At 40.7% G+C, this 19097-nt stretch overlaps 1 protein-coding gene across 4 annotated transcripts; it reads left to right on the top strand.

The window, feature by feature from the left end:
* The first annotated feature begins 532 nt into the window (after window positions 1-532).
* lpin2 (lipin 2) lies at window positions 533-18929 on the top strand. 4 transcript variants are annotated; one of them, XM_053330429.1, is made up of 20 exons: window positions 533-814; window positions 3458-3658; window positions 5886-5981; window positions 6569-6936; window positions 7021-7128; window positions 7233-7359; window positions 7455-7782; window positions 7885-7984; window positions 8170-8357; window positions 8852-8945; window positions 9500-9569; window positions 9675-9767; window positions 9929-10011; window positions 10474-10621; window positions 11028-11176; window positions 12399-12485; window positions 13020-13172; window positions 14300-14414; window positions 15145-15248; window positions 15985-18929. In XM_053330429.1, exons 1-20 carry the CDS (start codon window positions 701-703, stop codon window positions 16127-16129), a joined length of 2871 nt encoding a protein of 956 aa, XP_053186404.1. In that variant the 5' UTR covers window positions 533-700; the 3' UTR covers window positions 16130-18929. The 4 variants fall into 4 exon arrangements, with proteins under 4 accessions (XP_053186404.1, XP_053186405.1, XP_053186407.1 ...); XM_053330430.1 differs by having other exon boundaries at window positions 535-814; window positions 6572-6936; XM_053330432.1 differs by lacking the exon at window positions 533-814 and adding an exon at window positions 2706-2761 and having other exon boundaries at window positions 3057-3658.
* Window positions 18930-19097: the final 168 nt, after the last annotated feature.

The raw sequence follows: 19097 nt of genomic DNA, 5'->3' as shown, positions 1-19097 counted from the left end.
AATATAAACAAATCCCTGCAGAGATTATACCCTCTCTACTAAACTGTTTGTTTTTTTGCCCTCACGTGTCCAGCAAGTTAAAAGGTTTCAGGGTAAAGAGAAACAAAAATAAAAATCAACAAGTCCATTGTGCTGAATAGTCCATTGGTTGACTCCTGCAGCCAATGAATGAACAAACTACCCCCCCTGTTTTGATTAGTCATGCATAATAGCAAGCACACGCAGCAACGATTGTATTGTACATGTGACTGACTGTGCCAGAACATCACGCTGCGCTGAGTCTTTTTCCCTGAGCTTGTCCCCCTTATCAGGAAAAAAACATTGCGTAGCCCTTCACAGAACTTAGCTGTCCCTTATCAGCTGCACACCGCCACCTTGAAGAGACCGTCCCATTGGCTGAACCTGTCGTGTCCTGTCAGCTGACTGGATGAGCAGAAATGCACATCCTGCAAAGAATAACCAAGAAGACTGAAACATTTTATGACGGTGTTGCACAATAACCACCGGGCGTCATATCGCGGTGTACTGATATTTACTCCAGGGGAAGGTTATTCAAAGGTGATTAGGTGGGGTGTATTTTAAAGATTGAGTCCAGGATGTTAGTCAGACATTATCATCATAATCAGTGGGAGAAAAACATTGGTCTCAGTGGAGTATCCTGAGTTAGGAGAAGAGGGAGCCGGTGCTCCACCTAACAGTGATGAAGAGACAGAGATCCTGGGGGGACAGGGAGCATCTGGATAGCAACTCAGAAGACACCACAGACAACAGTGAGCAGGATGACTCCTCGTCTCTGAAGTCCTCCTGGTCTTTGGTGAGTCAGTGTTTACAGGTCTCTGAACTGGTCACAGCTTTGGCCTGAAGGTGAAGGGCCTACTATGGTGTTAGTCATCCTTTAAACCTGTTTGGTTTGGCACGTTGCGTGGCTAAGTGGCTTATTCTTTGACCACAGTGACTCAGGTGGATGATGTGAGTTGAGCTGAAGACAAGGGTTCAAGTTAGAAAAAAAAGGAAAGTCAAAGCAGTGAAAGTATCTTGGACCCAGATGCCCGCATTATGGCTATTTCTTATCCAAAACATCAAGGCTGTCCTGGTTTCAATTAGTTGTTTTGGGTCTGGCATTATAGCTACGTGTGTGTCCTTCTTCTGAAATGGCACTGAAGGGATAAAAAGACAGCAGGTAGCAGCAGGTCTGTTGTTTGGTCCACCACTTTTAAACAAACATTCATGGTCCCCTAGAGGATAAATCTTACTGACTTTGGCTCAGAGTGTAAAATGTTTGGATGAATTGTCATTAAATTAGTCACTTAGTTGCTGTGAAAATTGGTAAATTCATTAAAGTAGAATGACAAATTTAATTTTGTCCTTATATTTATGTCTTTATATCACTCATGACAGTCTAAGTGCTAGTCAGCAGATGGTAGCATGCTAAGACACTAAACTAAGACGTGAACTTGGTAAACATTACACCATCATCATTGTGAGCATGTTATCATGCTGAGGTGACCTGTTAGGTCAAGAGGAACCTCACAGAGCTGCGAGCACGGCTGTAGATTCTTAGTCCTGTTAATGTTTCAGATCATGTTTGATTTCATTAGTCCCTCAGAGGTGATCCCATTAACAAGACACTATAAATAAACCACTCATATTTAAGTTTAAAGTAGGTAGGTTTCTCATATCATCTATGCATGACACAAAATGTTGATCTGTCCTCACATTTGCTCCCTATTGGCCCACCAATTTGTTGTGGACTAAAAATGTAAAATACAATTCCCGAACTACTATTTAATATCCTTAATTATTCTTAGTCAAACCACTTGAGTGACAACATTATTCAAAATGATCAATATATAGGTTTAATATGACAACAATATATTCTGGTCAGCGTGCACAAATAAACTGTGTTTGAAATGAATTTTCTGCAATTTTCATACTTGCAGAAAGTTATTCACTGGGCCTGATTGGACCCCTTGTTATTGTGATCCCCCCCCAACCCCCCCCCACCCAGCTTCAGTTTAAGTCTGGGCTGAAGTTCTTCAAATAATTGAGAGCTTCTTGTTATTGAAACAAGCAATTAAAACCTGAAGAGTACAGTGTAGAACCTGCTCTATGTGTAAAGTGACTTTGTTGTGATTTGGCGCTATACAAATAAAGATTGATTGATTTGATTGATTGACAGTACATCTTCCATGAAATCATTTAAACCACTTTTCAACCTTTTTAGCACTCATCTTACAATGATGGTTGTTTGATTTGTCTTTCTGTGTGTGTATAAAAGGGTGTGAAATAGTCTCGAAAGCCTCTCTGCATATATGAATATTTTTGCTACTATCTAATCAACAGCATACTCTCTCAAGACAAAAATATCATGACAGAGTTTCCCAGCGTACCATGATGCCACCCTTACACAGATGCCTCTATTCTCCCCTTCCTCCTCCTCCTCCTCCTCCTCTACCCCCCCCCCCCCCCCCCCCCCCCAACCCCCCGCCACTCTCATGGTTAGACTCTGAACAAAAGGTCAGTGTGAAATAGGACCATTTCAGGTTACATAAACCCAATGAAGTCGGTGGGGTGGGGGGGGGACTGTGTTTACAAACCCCACTAAACTAGACCCTGACCCTAGCAAACCAAAATCATGTTTGCTTAGTGAGCAGCAATAGCTTCACGCACTCTGTGTCACTGAGCACAAATGAAAGCAAACTGTCAAGCTCAGTAAATTGAGTGAAGAGACCACAGAAGGCTAGGAAGATTGTGTGATAATGTATGATTAGCCAACTCCTGGGTCAAATTTATTTAGTTATTTATTTATATATTTCTTTCTTTATTCATTTCCTCTGATTTAGGAGCTTTAATAAATAGCGTGTAAAGTTTGAGATGAGTTTGCATATGTGACAAAAAGAGAAAAATGCCCATATAATTATAGCAGCCAATGGACTAGGGCTTTTTAGTATTTATACTTGACATACTCAGCAGAGGGTTATGAATGTAAACAGGAAGTCAGCTGCCTCCATTGCAGTGGGAACTCTGTGTGAGGTTGTCTCTACTCATTGTTTCAGCCCAGCCATCATCTCCCTTCTCAGATGCTGCGCTTGTGGGACAGCGGCCAGTGTCAGGGGACTCTGGGGCACTCTGGCAGTCTGTGTGCGGGTCAGGAGATAACAGACACCACAGGGCAGCCAGGCAGGCGGTGGTGAGGGGAGCAGAGAGATGAAAGCAAAGGACAAATGAGACAGACTGATTGACCTGAAAAGGATACTCAAAAGACGAGACAAACGTGGACAGTCAACAAGAGTTCGAGGGGGGAAAAAAACGGGGCAATAGAAGTAGAATCAAGTGGAAAAGTTTTCCACAACTTGTCCGGGCCAAATCCGTCTCCTCTTGTGGACTCTCGCTGAACCCTCATCCTGTTTTTTTTCCTTTAACTCCGCTAATACTTTTGTTTTTGTCCCCCCTCCAGGCGGACACCATGAACTACGTGGGCCAGCTGGCAGGTCAGGTGCTGGTTACGGTGAAAGAACTGTATAAGGGCATTAATCAAGCCACGTTGTCTGGCTGCATCGATGTTGTGGTCGTCCGCCAGAGAGATGGCACCTACCAGTGCTCACCATTCCACGTGCGCTTCGGCAAGCTGGGTGTGCTGCGCTCCAAAGAGAAAGTGGTGAGTTTTAAAGGATTTATTTGTCTTCTTCTCTTCTCTTTCCTTCACCTATATTGAAGTCATGTATTTAAACTCTTAAGGGCTTAATTGCTAAAATTGTCAATGATATACTTTTAATTTTCTTTCTGTATATACGAGAGAAAACCACCTCATGTATGCAAACTACAAATATTGATTTTTTTTTTTTAAAGAAGTGGGCTTTTTCTTCACAATGTGCACTTTAAATCAATATTTTGAATTCACATACAGTATGATCTCTCCTCAAAAGAACTCAAACATTACACAAACGATTACATTCAGATTTTAAAACAATTAGGTTTTAGGCTACTGAAGTCTTAACTTATTTGTTTGATTTGAGCACTTTTCAGAGCAGTTCAGGAATGTTAGAAAATGCACTTTATTAATTCCCCTGCACCGCTCTGCTCAATGTCAACCTGAGTAGAGGTCCAATCAGTCAGGTCAGCTGTAAACACTGTGAGGGAATAGCAGGGTCATTAACAAAAATAAGATGCTTTGGATTAGCTTCAGTTTTGATTTAGTTAATAATCAATAAATAGACAGCTTGGGTCCTCTGTGTGCCTCACTGAACACAAGTTGCCATATTTACCTGTCTGCTAGGGGTGTAATAGAAACCTTAATTTATCTAAGTTCTAACCTTATTTTTATGTGAGTTTATTAGTATATATAAATCTTACCGAATATAACATAGTAGTCAGTTTGTAGCTTAATTGGTAAAAGCTACATGCATAATTAATATTATTTACCAACACTTCCATTTCAATGATTAACCTATGAATTACTTGTGTGTCTATTCTTAGAAGTGTGATGGTGTGCTCTGACTTGAAGCAAGCTTATTTACTTGCTTGTGGACCAGAGTGGGTGATGATTTGTTGGGGATTGACATTGTCTCACCACCTACCCAGAATGCTGATGGGCTATAGAGGGAGGAATGAATGAGTGGTACCCATGGCAACAGCTCTACAACTTGAATGTGTGGGAGGGGGAGGAGGAAATGTGAAGAAGAGGGCCTCAACAAGGGATGTTGTGTAACCGTTGCACGTGTGTGTCCCTGAGATCACTTATCAGACCCCCCCCCCTCCCTCCGAGGATTGCAGCTAAATATATTTATTAGAAGTTATGGGAGCAAAAAATAAATGAAAAAAATCACTTGATATTTTGTGTTTTTAAAAATACATGCATGTCAGGAACAGAGTGGGAATGAAACAGAAGTTGCCAGCCAAATGCTAATTAAATGTTGGCTGCGGCTGGTGTGTCTGTCCCCCGGCACTAGTCACTTTGGAAGGCAACCAAAAATGTTTTTAAAGTACTTTTTGGACTCTGAAAACATTTTGGATAATAGATCGTTCCTTTCCTCCTCCTCTTTTATTTCCTTTTTCTGTCATTCTAGTCAGAACTCAACATGAGCCCTAAAGCTGCTATGCCTTTATTCTGAACATTTACTGCCACCAGTTTCCAGTAATCCTGTAGAGATTCAGGCACTCTAGTGAATGTAACCTGTCACTGACTGTGAAAGGTTAGAAGAGGACCCTCATTTATTCCGGCTCATTATTAATTGGGCATTGAAATTCCCAGCCATCACACACCACACATAAATTCCCCTTAGCAACCCTGAGGGGGTGAAATTAAATCTTGAGGCTGTTGAGAAACCGCACTTGCAGGAAAGCAAAAGGAGAGATGCAACATGGCAGATCACGAGATTGGGGGGGGAGATTATATTGGCTGCCATCGGTTGAGAATTAATATTGATGATTTGGTTTCAGGTTGTCAGACAGGGCAGTTGCACTTGTGAGTTAAAAGTCTGCCTCATCCTTACACGTGTGTGTGTGTGTGTAGTCACTGCCAGACGTGACCTGGTTTTGCTTTTTGAGGTGTCAAGTTTCTGAATGGCCTCAGGTCCACTGGGGATCACCTGGCAAACATGAATGGCCCTGTTCTGTTTGGCAGGCTCCACAGAATGCAAGCCCAGAGGACTCATACTGTTATTAGGTTTTGTGAAGCCTCGGGAGAAAAAGATGGACTGTACATAGCTACCATACAGGCCCTTTGTATAGCTTGCTGAACATGCAAAAGAAAACCTAATTTATTTCTAAATTAACTTAAAAAACCAAACAGTGCACCAACCAATGTGTATATGTGCTGATTTGACAGCATGTACACAAGCTAGGCACCATAGCCAGTGCTTCACTACAAAACCTTTTTCTTTCAGATCGACATCGAAGTGAATGGAGAGGCTGTAGACCTGCACATGAAACTTGGAGACAATGGCGAGGCCTTTTTTGTCCAGGAGGCTGAGCAGCAGAATGTGAGCATTCAGTGAACTATACAGATGGATAAAAGATACATTTGGAAAAAACTGCTTTTAGACTGAGAACAAAAAATATTAAAACAAGTGAATTATTATATTTAATCTATCAGTGTTTTGAAACATCTTTGCGGGTTTCTGATTTGCTGTATTGTTTGTCAAGCAGAGACTCAGAGCATTAATAATTAATTTGAAGAACATGCTGTGCACATATTTCAAAACATTTATTATTTAACATTATCATTGTTTGTGTGCACATGACACCAGGAAGACATTCAGGATCTTAGGAAGTTTTCTCCTTTTTTAAAGCAACATTATAATACACAGCAATCAGGAGGAACAACTGTAGGGCATGTGTGCATGTGGAAATAATTACTCCACTGTCGTGCAGTTGCTACATTTGACAGGTGACCTATTGCTCAAGCTTCACGAGTCACATTGTGACAGCTCAGAAACAACAACCCTGTTCTGCTGGTCTAGTCGGTCTGGCTTTACTGTGCCGACTCTAGTGATTTGTATTTGATGCTTTGTGTTGTACTTAAAACGTATTCTAAGCTGTGTTTCCGCATTCGTGCCCTGTCTTTTAGCAGATTGTCCCCGCCCACTTGGCCACCTCCCCAATCCCCACTGAGAGTCACCTATTCTGGATCTCTGAGGTGGAGCACAGGCCACCAAAAGATTTGGAAGATGACCCCGCTGAGCGAGAGGATCCACCTGAGCCTCCTGCTCCCAGTACAGTGGCTACAAAAAAGAAGAAGAGACGGAAGAAGAAACACAAAGGAGACCCTCGAAGAGAGGAGCTGACCCCACCCATGTCAGTCACTACTGGTAACGCTATTGCTGCTAATGCACCTGCTGCTGCTACAACTGCTGCTATGTCCAGCACTGTGCAAAACGAGGAGATCTTTGAGATGGATCTGAGTTCTGATGACGACGTTGCAACACATGTCTCGAGGTAGGTTCAGGGTCAATGCTCGTTTGCTTAATGAAGATCAATTTAAAAGAAGATGAATTAATCACTCTATATTTCTTGATTCAGGTCACCTTCAGTAACCACAATACGAGACATTGACCCCAAATTACCTGCAGCCAGACACAGCATTGATGGTTATCCGCTGTCAGATGGAGAGTGGCGGGCAGATGACAGGTATGTATTGATCAGAGCATGGGTGCATTTGCAAGAATGTAATGTAGACCCCTAAATAGGCTTGGTTTTATTGATTGTTTGCATTTCTATATCTATCCCTTTAGTCTTGGCTTGTCTCAGGCTTTTTCCCCAAAGAGTGACTCTGAACTGGTAGTGAGGCCTTCAGAGAGTCTGCTCAGAGCTGAGTCCCACATGCAGTGGACCTGGGGAGAGTTTCCAGAAACAACCAGGGTAAGCACTTCTCTCTACAAATATTCATAAGGACATAGTTTTCAGTATTCTTATCTCATACTTCTTTTTTCCCCCCTCTAAAATCTAATATTCAGGTCACCAAAAAAGAGAAACCAGAACTACTAAAAACCGTGACCATCACCCCTTCAGAGAGCACCCACTTCCGCGTCATCCTCAGCTCCGAGGCCATGGAGAACGAGAGCGAGATCGAAAAAGAAGACTCCTCAGTTTGTACCATCATCAAGCCACAGCCACGCACCCCTATCACCACTCTAACACCTGAGGACCCTCTCACATCTGTGAGCACTGCAACTGGTGTGAGTCCTATAACTCCCTCGGAGCCTCTGGATGTCCTGCCCTCCAGTGTGATGACCTCCACTCCTACTAACAGCCAACAGAGCGATTCCCCCTCTAAAAAGAAAGGTATGTTTGGCAACCGTCAATTGGCTCATTCTCAGGTAATTCTTGGTTAGCACTAATCATAACTGTACATTAACTGATGAATACTTCTGTTGTTGAACACAGGTGTCCCAAAGAGGAGCCAGCATCAGGGTCCTGAGGATATCTACCTTGATGACCTGAATGTACTTGAACCTGATGTTGCAGCACGATATTTTCCTAAGAGGTTAGATTATGAAAGACGCACTTAATTGCTTGACCTATTTCATTTAAAAAGAGAGTCTATTTTAAAACTGAATATAAGCAGGGGGTAAAAATCCTCTAAAATAACACTGAAAGACCTGCAGACCAGTATAATGATGTGTTTTAGTCTGTATTCCTTTGTGACACCATCTCTTTATGTTGCTCCAGTGAGTCTGAAGCAGCCACTAAGCACTGGATGGACTCGGAGATGCCCTCTGGTTCACAGTCTCCACAGTCGGTAGGAAGTGCAGCAGCTGACAGCGGGACCGAGTGTCTTTCGGACTCAGCTAGCGACCTTCCTGATGTCACTCTTTCCTTGTGTGGAGGCCTTACAGAGAATGCAGAGATATCCAAAGGTACACTTGAGTGGCACTCATAAAAAATGTAGCCTAAAGTGCACTTTTTTGCAAGGTAGAAAATTAACTGCAGTCAGTAGAGACAATAAGTTATTTTGTCTAACTGAAAGGGTTCCCTACTGTATTAGACACATATGAAGACATCCAGCCACTGTTGTTAGAGGCTGTTTTCTTTTTTTAAACAATCAGCTCTGTGTTTTTTGATTGTTACCACATTTCCCTTTTTAAGGCCACGTGTCTCTACTTTAGTAGGGTCAAATCCCAACAGAACGTTCTCTCTTGTGTCTCAGCAGCTCTGTCTTCCTCTTCTCATCTGTGTCGATAAATAATTTTAAAAAGAACACTATTTTGGAAGTGTTACTTGGAAACCCTCAGCTGCTGTGGCTGCTGTAACAAAAAAAATGCTGACATGTCTATGTCTTGAAGTGAGATGTGATGGCTTTCTATCGCTGATCTTTTCACCGGCTGTCCTTTGTGTTTTTATTGCCTTGCAGAAAGATTCATGGAGCATATCATCACCTATCATGAATTTGCTGAGAATCCAGCAATTATAGATAACCCCAACCTGGTAGTAAAGATAGGAAATAGGTAAGTAAGCATTTTAATTTCACACGTGAAATGTACACCTAAGACATTTTAAAGGGGACATAGCCATAGCATAGAAAGAGAACAGTACACAGACACAACAATATGCTCAGTGTTTCCTCTACAATTACCTTGGACCCCCCCCCCCCCCTCCCCTCCTGATGGAAACAAAATATGTTTCTCTAATTTATGTGTCATTTCATCTTAGTTTAAGAGTCTCCACTGTATTTTGCTGTAATCTATGGTCACACTAGTTTCTCTTCTCTCTGTGTGCTACAATCCATTAGATGTGGTTGACCTGTGCATGGGTCACTCAGAAAATCAGCTGATTAGAAGTGAGGGTCATTAACCATCACAACATTAACAGCCCCATTTCAAGCTGAATGAGACATGGTTGCTGCACTCTACACAGTTGTTACAGTGCTCTTTGATCATAAAAACCTGCAAATGCTTACATATAGACCACAAAAATAAAAATGTTGAAGTGAGAATTGACATGATATGACCTCTTTAAGTACACTATTCAATCAGCTTTGGTTCTCGACTGCGTTTTTCAGATATTATAACTGGACACTAGCTGCACCTTTGATTCTAAGTCTGCAAGCATTTCAGAAGAATTTACCAAAGGTAATTGAATTTTTTTTTGCTTTGTCTTCTATATATTTCTGTTACATGTGGATAAATTGGCATGTAGCTCACTGTTCACTGTCTTTTGTCATCTTGTTTATGTAGGCCACAGAGGAGGCCTGGGTGAAGGAGAAAATGCCAAAGAAGTCAGGCCGCTGGTGGTTCTGGCGGAAAAGGGCGGATAGTACAATCAAACAGGTGTGCACGTCATGATTTGTACAAACATGAGAACAAAGCTGAGCTACAAAACAAACACCACACCATAATTATTGTAAAAGTCACATCCATATGGAGAGTGTTGTTTTCATGTCTCCTTGCCTGATTGTCTCATTTGTTTTGGGATTTCTTAATGTTTCCAGTCAGAGACTAAGCTCGAAACAAAGGAGGAGTCTCATTTGGAGGAGGAAGGACCCTCCATACCTCAGGAGAAGCTGGTCTTACCGTAAGTATTCCCCGCTGTTTGTTGATCCTGTGTCATGTTGTGTGAGTTCAGTGTCGTGCTGAACTTTAGCATTGCATGGAAAAGAAATGCAATCACATTGTGCCAGACAAAGAGTAAAGTCTGCAACCGAAGGTCCTTTTCAGGCAGGAGGTCTGAGTGTAGAAAACATTTACTGAAGTTTTAGCACAGTAGTTGCTCCATGGGGATCATTGTTTTAAACTTCTGTTGTTGTAACAGCGAAGTGTATTGAACATGATCCACAGACAAAGATTACACAAATGTATTTTCTTTGACATGTACAATTCAGTGTAGGTGAAAGTTTTGTGTACATCATGTTAAAACATCATACAGATAGTTAGAAACGTTATTATCCCACAAAGAGTAGAGAGAAAGAGGGGAAAAAAAGAAATGAAGTTGGGTTATGTAATTTTGATGATGATAAGTGTTGTTGTTTCTGTGTAGTCCTAAAGCAGGAGACTCGTCCAGCGATGAAGAGGGCAAGGAGGTCAGTGCTGCATCCTGTCAAGAGAGACTTCAGCCAATTGATGGTCAGCACCACGCTAGCCCACACGCTTACAGGAAGTCACTACGCCTCTCTTCTGATCAGATAGTAAGTCTATTCTTAAATGTTGTCCTTCCTAATAAATCATCTACCCTGCTTGAAAGAAAAGCTTCATCTCCCTAATAATGATATAAATGTTTCGAGTGATGATCAGGCTTGTTTTTCATTAATGGAAGATTTAACTATTATATATTGGAGTACAGAGTATTTATCAGGATTTGTACTTCTCAAAGGGTTTATTTGGCAGTTTGGAGCGCCCTCTGCTGGCTAGCTGTGGATTGCAAGGTGTTTGCTCTAATAGTAGTCTGTAGGGGGCTCTGAAGACCTTTAAATTTTTACTGTGCTGCGGAAGAACAAATCATACGCTGCTGGAACACATGTGAGGCAAAGTCAGTGAATAAAACTGATTTTGCCTCCAAATGGCTTCACTGTTCTGTTTTCTCTCTGTCACCAGGCCAGTCTGAAACTGAAGGAGGGGCCTAATGATGTGACATTTAGCATCACCACACAATACCAGGGCACGTGCCGCTGTGAAGGCACCATCTACCTGTGGAACTGGGACGACAAAGTCATTATCTCTGACATTGACGGCACCATTACCAAGTACGCCCCCCCCCCCCCCCCCAAGTCACTCACAACCATTTCATTACACCCACAATAAGCCATCACTTCATATTCATGCCTCTACAGGGCACAAACATGTACATATAAATACTGAACAATAGTTTTTGGGAGCAAACTGACTTGATATGATGACAGCTGCTAGTGCATGCTTATAATATGTACTGTATATACTAAATAAAGTTTAGTTAGGATCGTATCTGAGGAGGCTCTCATACACATTTCTTATAGAATTATTATTATTTGTCATTTAGTGGATATTTAATTTTAGATCAATAGTCAAATCACTCAAAAGTGCCCATGTGACATCATGACACAGATCTTATCACCGTATTGCTGGAAAGGAAATAATTCATGCTATTAGCGTCACAGCTTCAGTAGCAGTGCAAAGTTACCGTCCCATATGCCTATAAATAGCACACATACTGTGAAATAAGCTTCTTTACATATTTGGTAAGTATGATAACAGGTGGAGGCCAGCTGGTGAATGAAGTTGTAGAGTTAAATGACAGAAAACAAGAAAGATGACGTTTTTAGAAATCAGTTCATTCCCCTTTTCTTGGACATTTTCCGAGCTGCTTCACAGCCACGTTCATGTCTTTGTCAAATAGCAGATATTAATTAAGTCCATAATCTAGTTCTATTTATTTTAAGCTTTTTAATTAGCTGAAAGCTCGCTCCATCCCTTTTGACACAAAATTAATGTTGGCTTCCTTCCTTACACCCACTCTGTGAGGCTCAAAGGTGGTCAACATCAAACAGGTCCAGATTTACTGAAGCTTATTATCTCTGTGACCCTTTAGGCCAACCTGTGACATGTGGCTTTCTTTGAGTAACAGGGCGAAGAGCACGGGGGCTGTAATGAGCCCATTTACATTTCAGTCTGTAAAGCACACACAGCCATAAGCTGAGGTTGAGACAGTGCCTCCCCTATGGGCATGCAATCCTCATTAGTGGAGAACAGTCCATTATATTCTCTATTTATGATGAAATGATAAAGTAGTTATGGTGCTTTATGTGACCTCCTTTGAACATCCTGTGCTACCGATCATTTTCATTTTCTTTTACACACTTTCTTTCTCCAACTCTCACACTGTAGATCTGCTATGTTTTTGGAGCCTGCCTCTCAGTATTCTGTCCGACAGAGGGGGGAATCCCTCTCTTTATGTCATTAATATTTACCTGTATTTGTTTCATATTTCAGGTCAGATGTGTTTGGACAGATTTTGCCACAGTTGGGGAAAGACTGGACCCACCAGGGCATTGCCAAGCTCTACCACTCAGTAGCAGAGTAAGTGAAGGAGGACAGTGATTAATTACAGAGGAAGGATGAATGGTCGGTCAGTGGTTAGCACTGTCTGGCTTTGATTTTTCCAATAGTCTCACTGCGGAGTTGATATAATCGCCCAATGTTTGTGTGGGGGGCTTTGAGGTGGATGACTCAGTAAGCTTCACTATATAATCGAGTCAAAATTATGAAACCCTGTGTCATTATTCCACCACGATCGTCATTGTATTCCCTTCTGTGGGTTTAAAAACTTTGTGTTCAATCTACAGTTAGAAACTAAACCTGTCTTCACTAGTTCAATCATGCAGAGAATAGAAAATGTAATTCTCATAGTAGGAAATAGGCCCTAGTGAGTATGGGCAATAATGATTTTTCCTCGGTAAAATATTCATTGCATTGGTATTATTTCTGCACATTATGAAAGCATCCAATATAGGTGATATAATTAAAGTGCTATTCTTAGTAGCTGCTAATGATGGTCATGATATTGAACTGTATTGGTATAAGTGTTAATGAGCTCTTTTCTTCTCGCGGCAGGAACGGCTACAAGTTCTTGTACTGCTCAGCGAGGGCTATTGGCATGGCAGACATGACAAGGGGTTACCTGCAGTGGGTCAATGATGGAGGCACCATCCTGCCCCGGGGACCTCTCATGCTGTCTCCCAGCAGCCTCTTCTCTGCCTTCCACAGGTACAAGGATTATACACATACACATTCAGTCTCTTAAACCCAATTACCCAAATACATAGCATTCATTAAATCATATGTATCCCCAAATCCTGATTTCAAACCAGCCCACATATCCTTTTTGTCTCTATTTCACATGAAATATTTCTAGGTTTCCCATAATCCTCCTCACTCTTCAAAACCTCATTCATTACTGTAAATATTTTATTTATGGTGAGGTTGTTAAGGCTACAGAAGACATGTGAATTTATAAATAAATAGGTGTCGGTTGCCTTGCCATCAGCTCCTAGAAATATACTACTCTAGTATACTACTCTATATTTTTATCATTCATTTTATCATTTTTAGTTTCCTGATTCAAGCCGTCAGTTCTTACACAGATGTGAATTGTTTCTTCACAAATGAGGATAGCTTCCAATGTGTCACCTTTTCATGTGTGATTGATGGATAATTAGCTACAGAAGGTGGACTTGAGTAAATTGTAACTTGCCAGTTTCTGTGTAATGTTATTATAGGAGAGACCTGTCTTTTTGCAACTAAGTGAGTTTACACTGCACATTTTAAAAATCATTGAAGAAATATTGATCTTTCTAAATAAGATTTAGAAGTTTCCATTGTTTTGAATTTCTGGAGCTCAGAAAATGTTTTCCAAATAAACTGTGAAATGGCAGTGATGTCAAAATCAAGTTAATTAAACAACTGTAACACTACACATTGTTTCAGCTCTAGATTAGGGTGGACATTAATCTGAACAGCTTGTTGGTATCCCTAAATTATATGCAGACACACACCCAGAAAACAGACCTTGTAATGTCACATATTCATGAAACAGCTAAAACCTTCTCTGAGTTGTAGTGATATAAACAAACGTGACATTTAGTTATCTGCTCTGCTGTTTAACTATACAAGATGGCAGTGGATTTTTCTGTTATCTTCACTGCTGTACATCATAGTTAACACGTAACCATAGCAACCTGCACAGTTTCTTTGTGTGATGTCTTTAGAAAAATGAAATCTCCATACAAAATCTTAAAATCTCCTGTAATTTAGTGTAAGAATAAGAGCAATTGAGCATGTTGACCCATGATAAGGGCCAGCAAGTGTTGCTCTAAACAAACTGTTTTCTTCAGGGAAGTCATTGAGAAGAAACCAGAGATCTTCAAGATTGAATGCCTTACAGACATCAAGAACCTGTTCCAGCATAACAAGCAGCCATTCCACGCCGCCTTTGGGAATAGAACTAATGTGAGTTAATGGATTTTTGAAGATGTCAGACCCCCAGACATTAAAGTGTCCGCTTCTACACGTCAGAGAGCTGCATTTTCCAGAAGTCGATTCAGTCATGATGTATCGTAAGATCACCATGACACTTTGGCTATCAATTAGCAGACACAAACATATGAAATCAGCACTGGGCTGAACCTGAGCTGAGGTCACTGGCGGAGTCTGGTCCCATGTGACTTCATCTGTGTAAGAGAGCTCCAGCTGGGCACAGCGTCTTCAGCTGCATAAACACCAACACCCAGATTAAGCCATCAAACCTCTGGCTGTCTGTGATGCTAGCCAAAGCAAGCAAAAAAAATATAAGAACACACACAAACACACATACAGTCTTTCACTTTTTCACCAAAACATTCACTCTTAAAATATTACCATTACGTACATTAGGTGGAAGACCAACAGGAAATTTGTGGTTAATGTTATTAATGTGATGATGTCAGATTGTATCAGTATGTACCAGTGTGTGTTATGCATGAAAACTACTTTCTGCAAATTACTAATGAAATGTTTTTGCTTTTCAAATGTCTTTCAAAGACCCGATCAGTAATGTTTTTAATATATAAATTAGACGTATATTAACGTACTACGTATAAAAATCACTATTTGATGTTTTTTAACAAGTCAAAATGAAAGCCTTTTTGTTTTCGTTAACATATTATAGAAAAATATTGACGTGTTATGTCTGTCTATACAGGATGTGTTTGCCTATAAGGAAGTAGGAGTTCCAGTGTGCAGGATCTTCACAGTCAACCCCAAGGGAGAGCTGATCCAAGAGCAGACAAAGGGCAACAAGTCCACGTAAGTACATTCACACACTGTTCCCATCTGTCTCACTCTAAAGAGCGTGACAACAACGCCATCAGAGTTAATGCACACATCCCAAAATGTGAGCACTTGTTGAACTATATAATATCTGATTTTAAAAATAAAGTCCACCAAATGTAAAAAATACCAATTTAAAGCTCCACTAATCATCATGTTAACAATGGATCAAATGAATGTGTGTAATATGAAAGGGGTCAGACAAGCCCACACACAGAATTATCACCAGATGCTGCGGTTCTCCTGAGCACTATGAAGTGTTTTTAGTATCTTTCAGCTCATTGTTTTGATTTTATGACCTGAAACTGAACTGTAGCTGGTGAGCTGAAGCATTTAGCTGCTAATGAGCCAGATATTTCCCACAGGAGTTGATAGAGAACAAACCAGCTACAATGAGACTTAATTTTAGTCTGAAACAGGACTTCGAATGAAGACATATGTTTTTCAGCGTTGGCTGGAAGTGTTTGCAAACATGTTCACCATAAGAACTAAACATAATGGCTAAAAGACGTGGACATCTTACAACCTTTTTAAGAATTAGATTTTATCTGAACACTTACTAGCTACAAATAACTGCCATGATTTGGTGTTTGAACTGTTACTGATTGCTGTTCTCTGTCTTTCTGTCTTCATTTCTTTCATGTCTCATTCTGTCTTTCTGTCTTCACTTCCTTCATGTCTCATTCTGTCTTTCTGACCTTTTCCCCCATAGTTACGGCCGGCTCAGTGAGCTGGTGGAGCATGTGTTCCCTCTGCTGAGTAAAGAGCAGAATGAGGCCTTTGCCATGCCAGAGTTCAGCTCATTCTGTTACTGGAGACAGCCTATACCCGACATTAACCCTGATGAGCTGTTGTGATCCAGCACGCACGGACACTCAGGTATACATACTCATGTATACACACGGAGCGGGCACTTGAAAGTATCTTCAGGAAAAACTTGGACTGGACTGGATCCCCATCTTCCTTCTGTAATACTCCAAACTGATGCTCACAAAGACCCAGAGTGTGAACACAGAAAAAGCTGGTAAACTGTAATTTTTAAGATGAGTGGACGTTTTCTCCAGAAAGTGAATCCCGGTGATTAATATCTGGGAGACAAACGACTAATCTAAAACTAAATGATCAGCCCAGCAGACACTCTTTAGTCCCCACCACTGTACAGGGATAAAAATCCTTTTGTCTCTCTAACTTCTATCAAAGAGGATGGTCTGCATTTACCATCAGGAGAGCGACTGAAGCCCCTTAGCACTAGACTCTGAGATCCAGAATGCGCTAAAGCTGGGCAGAAAGAAAAGACATTGTTTTCACGAGTAGGGACATTTTCTGAATGTCCTTAACAAATGAAATGTTCAAAGCAATTAAGTTCATTAAAACAAGACAGTCACTAGTCACGTGCCGGATATATTTTGCTGTTCATGCCTAAATTTAGTAGCCAGGCTGTTTTCTGTTCTAAAAAATGAAATAAAATCATGATAGTGGTTGCTGAATAAGACTATACCAACTATGAACCATACACAGTACTTAACTTCCAGGATCCTGCCGTAGGAAAGGTGTGTTCCCGACACTCTGGACTCTGGACTGTGGTCATTAGTTCACTGCTGGTGGAGGCGCGAACACATTTCCGACGGTCACTTTTCCCCTGTAGTTAATATCGTACCGAATGAGTCATGTTTGGTATTCAGTGTTCAAGGTCGCACCTGGGATTTACTTTTGCCAACAAGTGTGTGATGACGCACATTTAAACTAAAAAAAAAAAAAAAGAAGAAGAAGAAAAGAAAAAGAAATCAACGACAAAACGAAGCAGCTTCATGGTATATTGTCTTGCCGTTATTTTAATATGTTTATTCTGTTATACAAGCTTTGGTTAATCAAGCGTGTTTTGTTAACAATGCAGTCATTATTTATGAAAATTGATATGTTTAAGTTATTGATTTCTATCGTGATGCCTTTGCTCGTCTGAAAAATAATAATTTATCACCAATGAAATGTGGAAATACTTCAAATCGGTATTTTGTATGCTTGATCACAGGTTAACATGCACTTAACAGTAACTGCTAAGCCTTGTATGATTTTTTTTTTTTGTCGTTTTGTTTTTTTTGTTGACAACGATCTGTATTCCTTGCTTTACACATTCCTGAACCTCAGACTCCACAGCTTTAGTATTAGAATATAAAATGTATGTGTAAATGTCAAAGATAACGCTTGAGTGGGAACAGTGGAGATAAGCAGATCTGAGAAGAGCTTAGGCTGAAGATTTTTGGTTTGCTCGGTACCCTGTAGAAGGACTATGGGGTGTATGTGTGTGTGCGTGCGTGTGTGTGTGTGTGCGTGTGTGTGCATACCTAATCACTGAGTGCGGCTGCTGCTGCTGCTGTTGGGATGATCTTGCACTCTTTGCTCATGTTCCCTCAGTGGCTTTACTAAGACTTATCCAACGCACTTTGTCTAAGCTGCATCAGAAAGACGCAGACTTTACACCTCGGCACACCTCTCACCCACATGCACTTCACTTTAGGGTCTTTGTCGACGAAAAAGACCAGAGTATGCAATTAAATGTGGGACGAAGAGCTGTAGTTTTACCTCTTTGATGTGTGAGCGACACCACAGACAAATCAGTGTAGGTATTTGTTGGTTGCAAGGCAAAAATGTGGGGATGGAAAAACAAAATCATGTTTATTTGGAGTGCTAAATTAGACATGAAGTTAGCATCAGAGCTAGCCCTTAGCCTGCCTCTGTGTGTGTGTGTGTGTGTGTATGTGTGTATGTGTGTGATTGAGTGTGTGAGAGACAGACAAAAGACTGAACCCATGCATCACGGCCGAGGAAGAGCCATTGGCTCTTGTTTGGACATAAACAGGAAATACTTGACTGTATGCAGGAAGCTTTTTGAAGTGCTTCAGCGTCATTATGTGTGTGTGTGTTGTGGGCGGACGTGCCACTCCACTGACATGGATCATACCTCCAGCACAAATGTAACAGTAACATGGTAATGTGTGCTCGGGAGGACGAAAAACTAGGCGAGACTTGACAGACAAAAAGCACAATTTACGATGACAGCTGCTTATATCCAGATTGTCAGTAATAGTTGTCGTTATTTCGCTGAAGTGTATCCGTGTTCACTCTGTAGTTCAGATGACTAAAATGCGTGTTTTGCTTTGATTTGTTTGCTTGTTCTCTAAGACGTTTGGTGGAGTCAAATAGATATCTTCTAATTAACTAAATGAAATCCATTCTTTCTATGAAAGTAAAACATCTTGTGTGGAAAGATCACACTTCATCCTCTATGATCCTGAGATGTGGTATATAATATTGTTTATTCTCTCTTCAACTGCTGTGGAAAATGATCCAGTGTATGTGCTGATCATCACATTCTTCTGTCTTTGATGCCTTTTCTTTGTTTTATTATTTCTCTTATAATAGTGTATGACCTTTTTGTGGGATTGTGTTTGTTTTTGTTCTGTTTGGAGGTTAATGCTTGCTATGTGATTGTGTCTGACCAACAGAAATACTTTGTGTATGCTGTGTTGATTTGTATAGAAATGTGGTTTAAACTATGTTTAAAGAACAAAATCCAATGTAAGAAAAAAAACAGGCCTAATGAAGCTAACAAAGTGTGGCTTGTGGTCATATTTGTATGAAATAAAGTTTCTAACTGAATATGTACTGTGTGTTTATGTGTGTGTGCTGAACTTTACTGAGTCGGAGTCAAAAAGTTCAACAGTAACCACAGACTAACTTGAGTAACTTTTAGCCTGTTGCTTATTTTTAAGTGCACAGTAAATATTATTTCTGTTAAAATCCCAAAGGTCAGTCCAAATATCAGTT

Source organism: Scomber japonicus, chromosome 12 (assembly GCF_027409825.1).
Source record: "Scomber japonicus isolate fScoJap1 chromosome 12, fScoJap1.pri, whole genome shotgun sequence".
Lineage (NCBI taxonomy): Eukaryota > Metazoa > Chordata > Actinopteri > Scombriformes > Scombridae > Scomber > Scomber japonicus.
Note: the sequence above shows the minus strand (reverse complement) of the source record. Positions and strands in the feature narration are given on the sequence as shown.

Excerpts from the sequence above, each read along its gene's own strand:
- lpin2 (XM_053330429.1), top strand. The coding sequence starts at position 701 with ATGAAGAGACAGAGATCCTGGGGGGACAGGGAGCATCTGGATAGCAAC. Across the intron at positions 7,783-7,884 it reads TTCCCCCTCTAAAAAGAAAG|GTGTCCCAAAGAGGAGCCAG; the intron begins GTATGTTTGGCA and ends TGTTGAACACAG. Across the intron at positions 10,622-11,027 it reads GCCTCTCTTCTGATCAGATA|GCCAGTCTGAAACTGAAGGA; the intron begins GTAAGTCTATTC and ends CTCTGTCACCAG.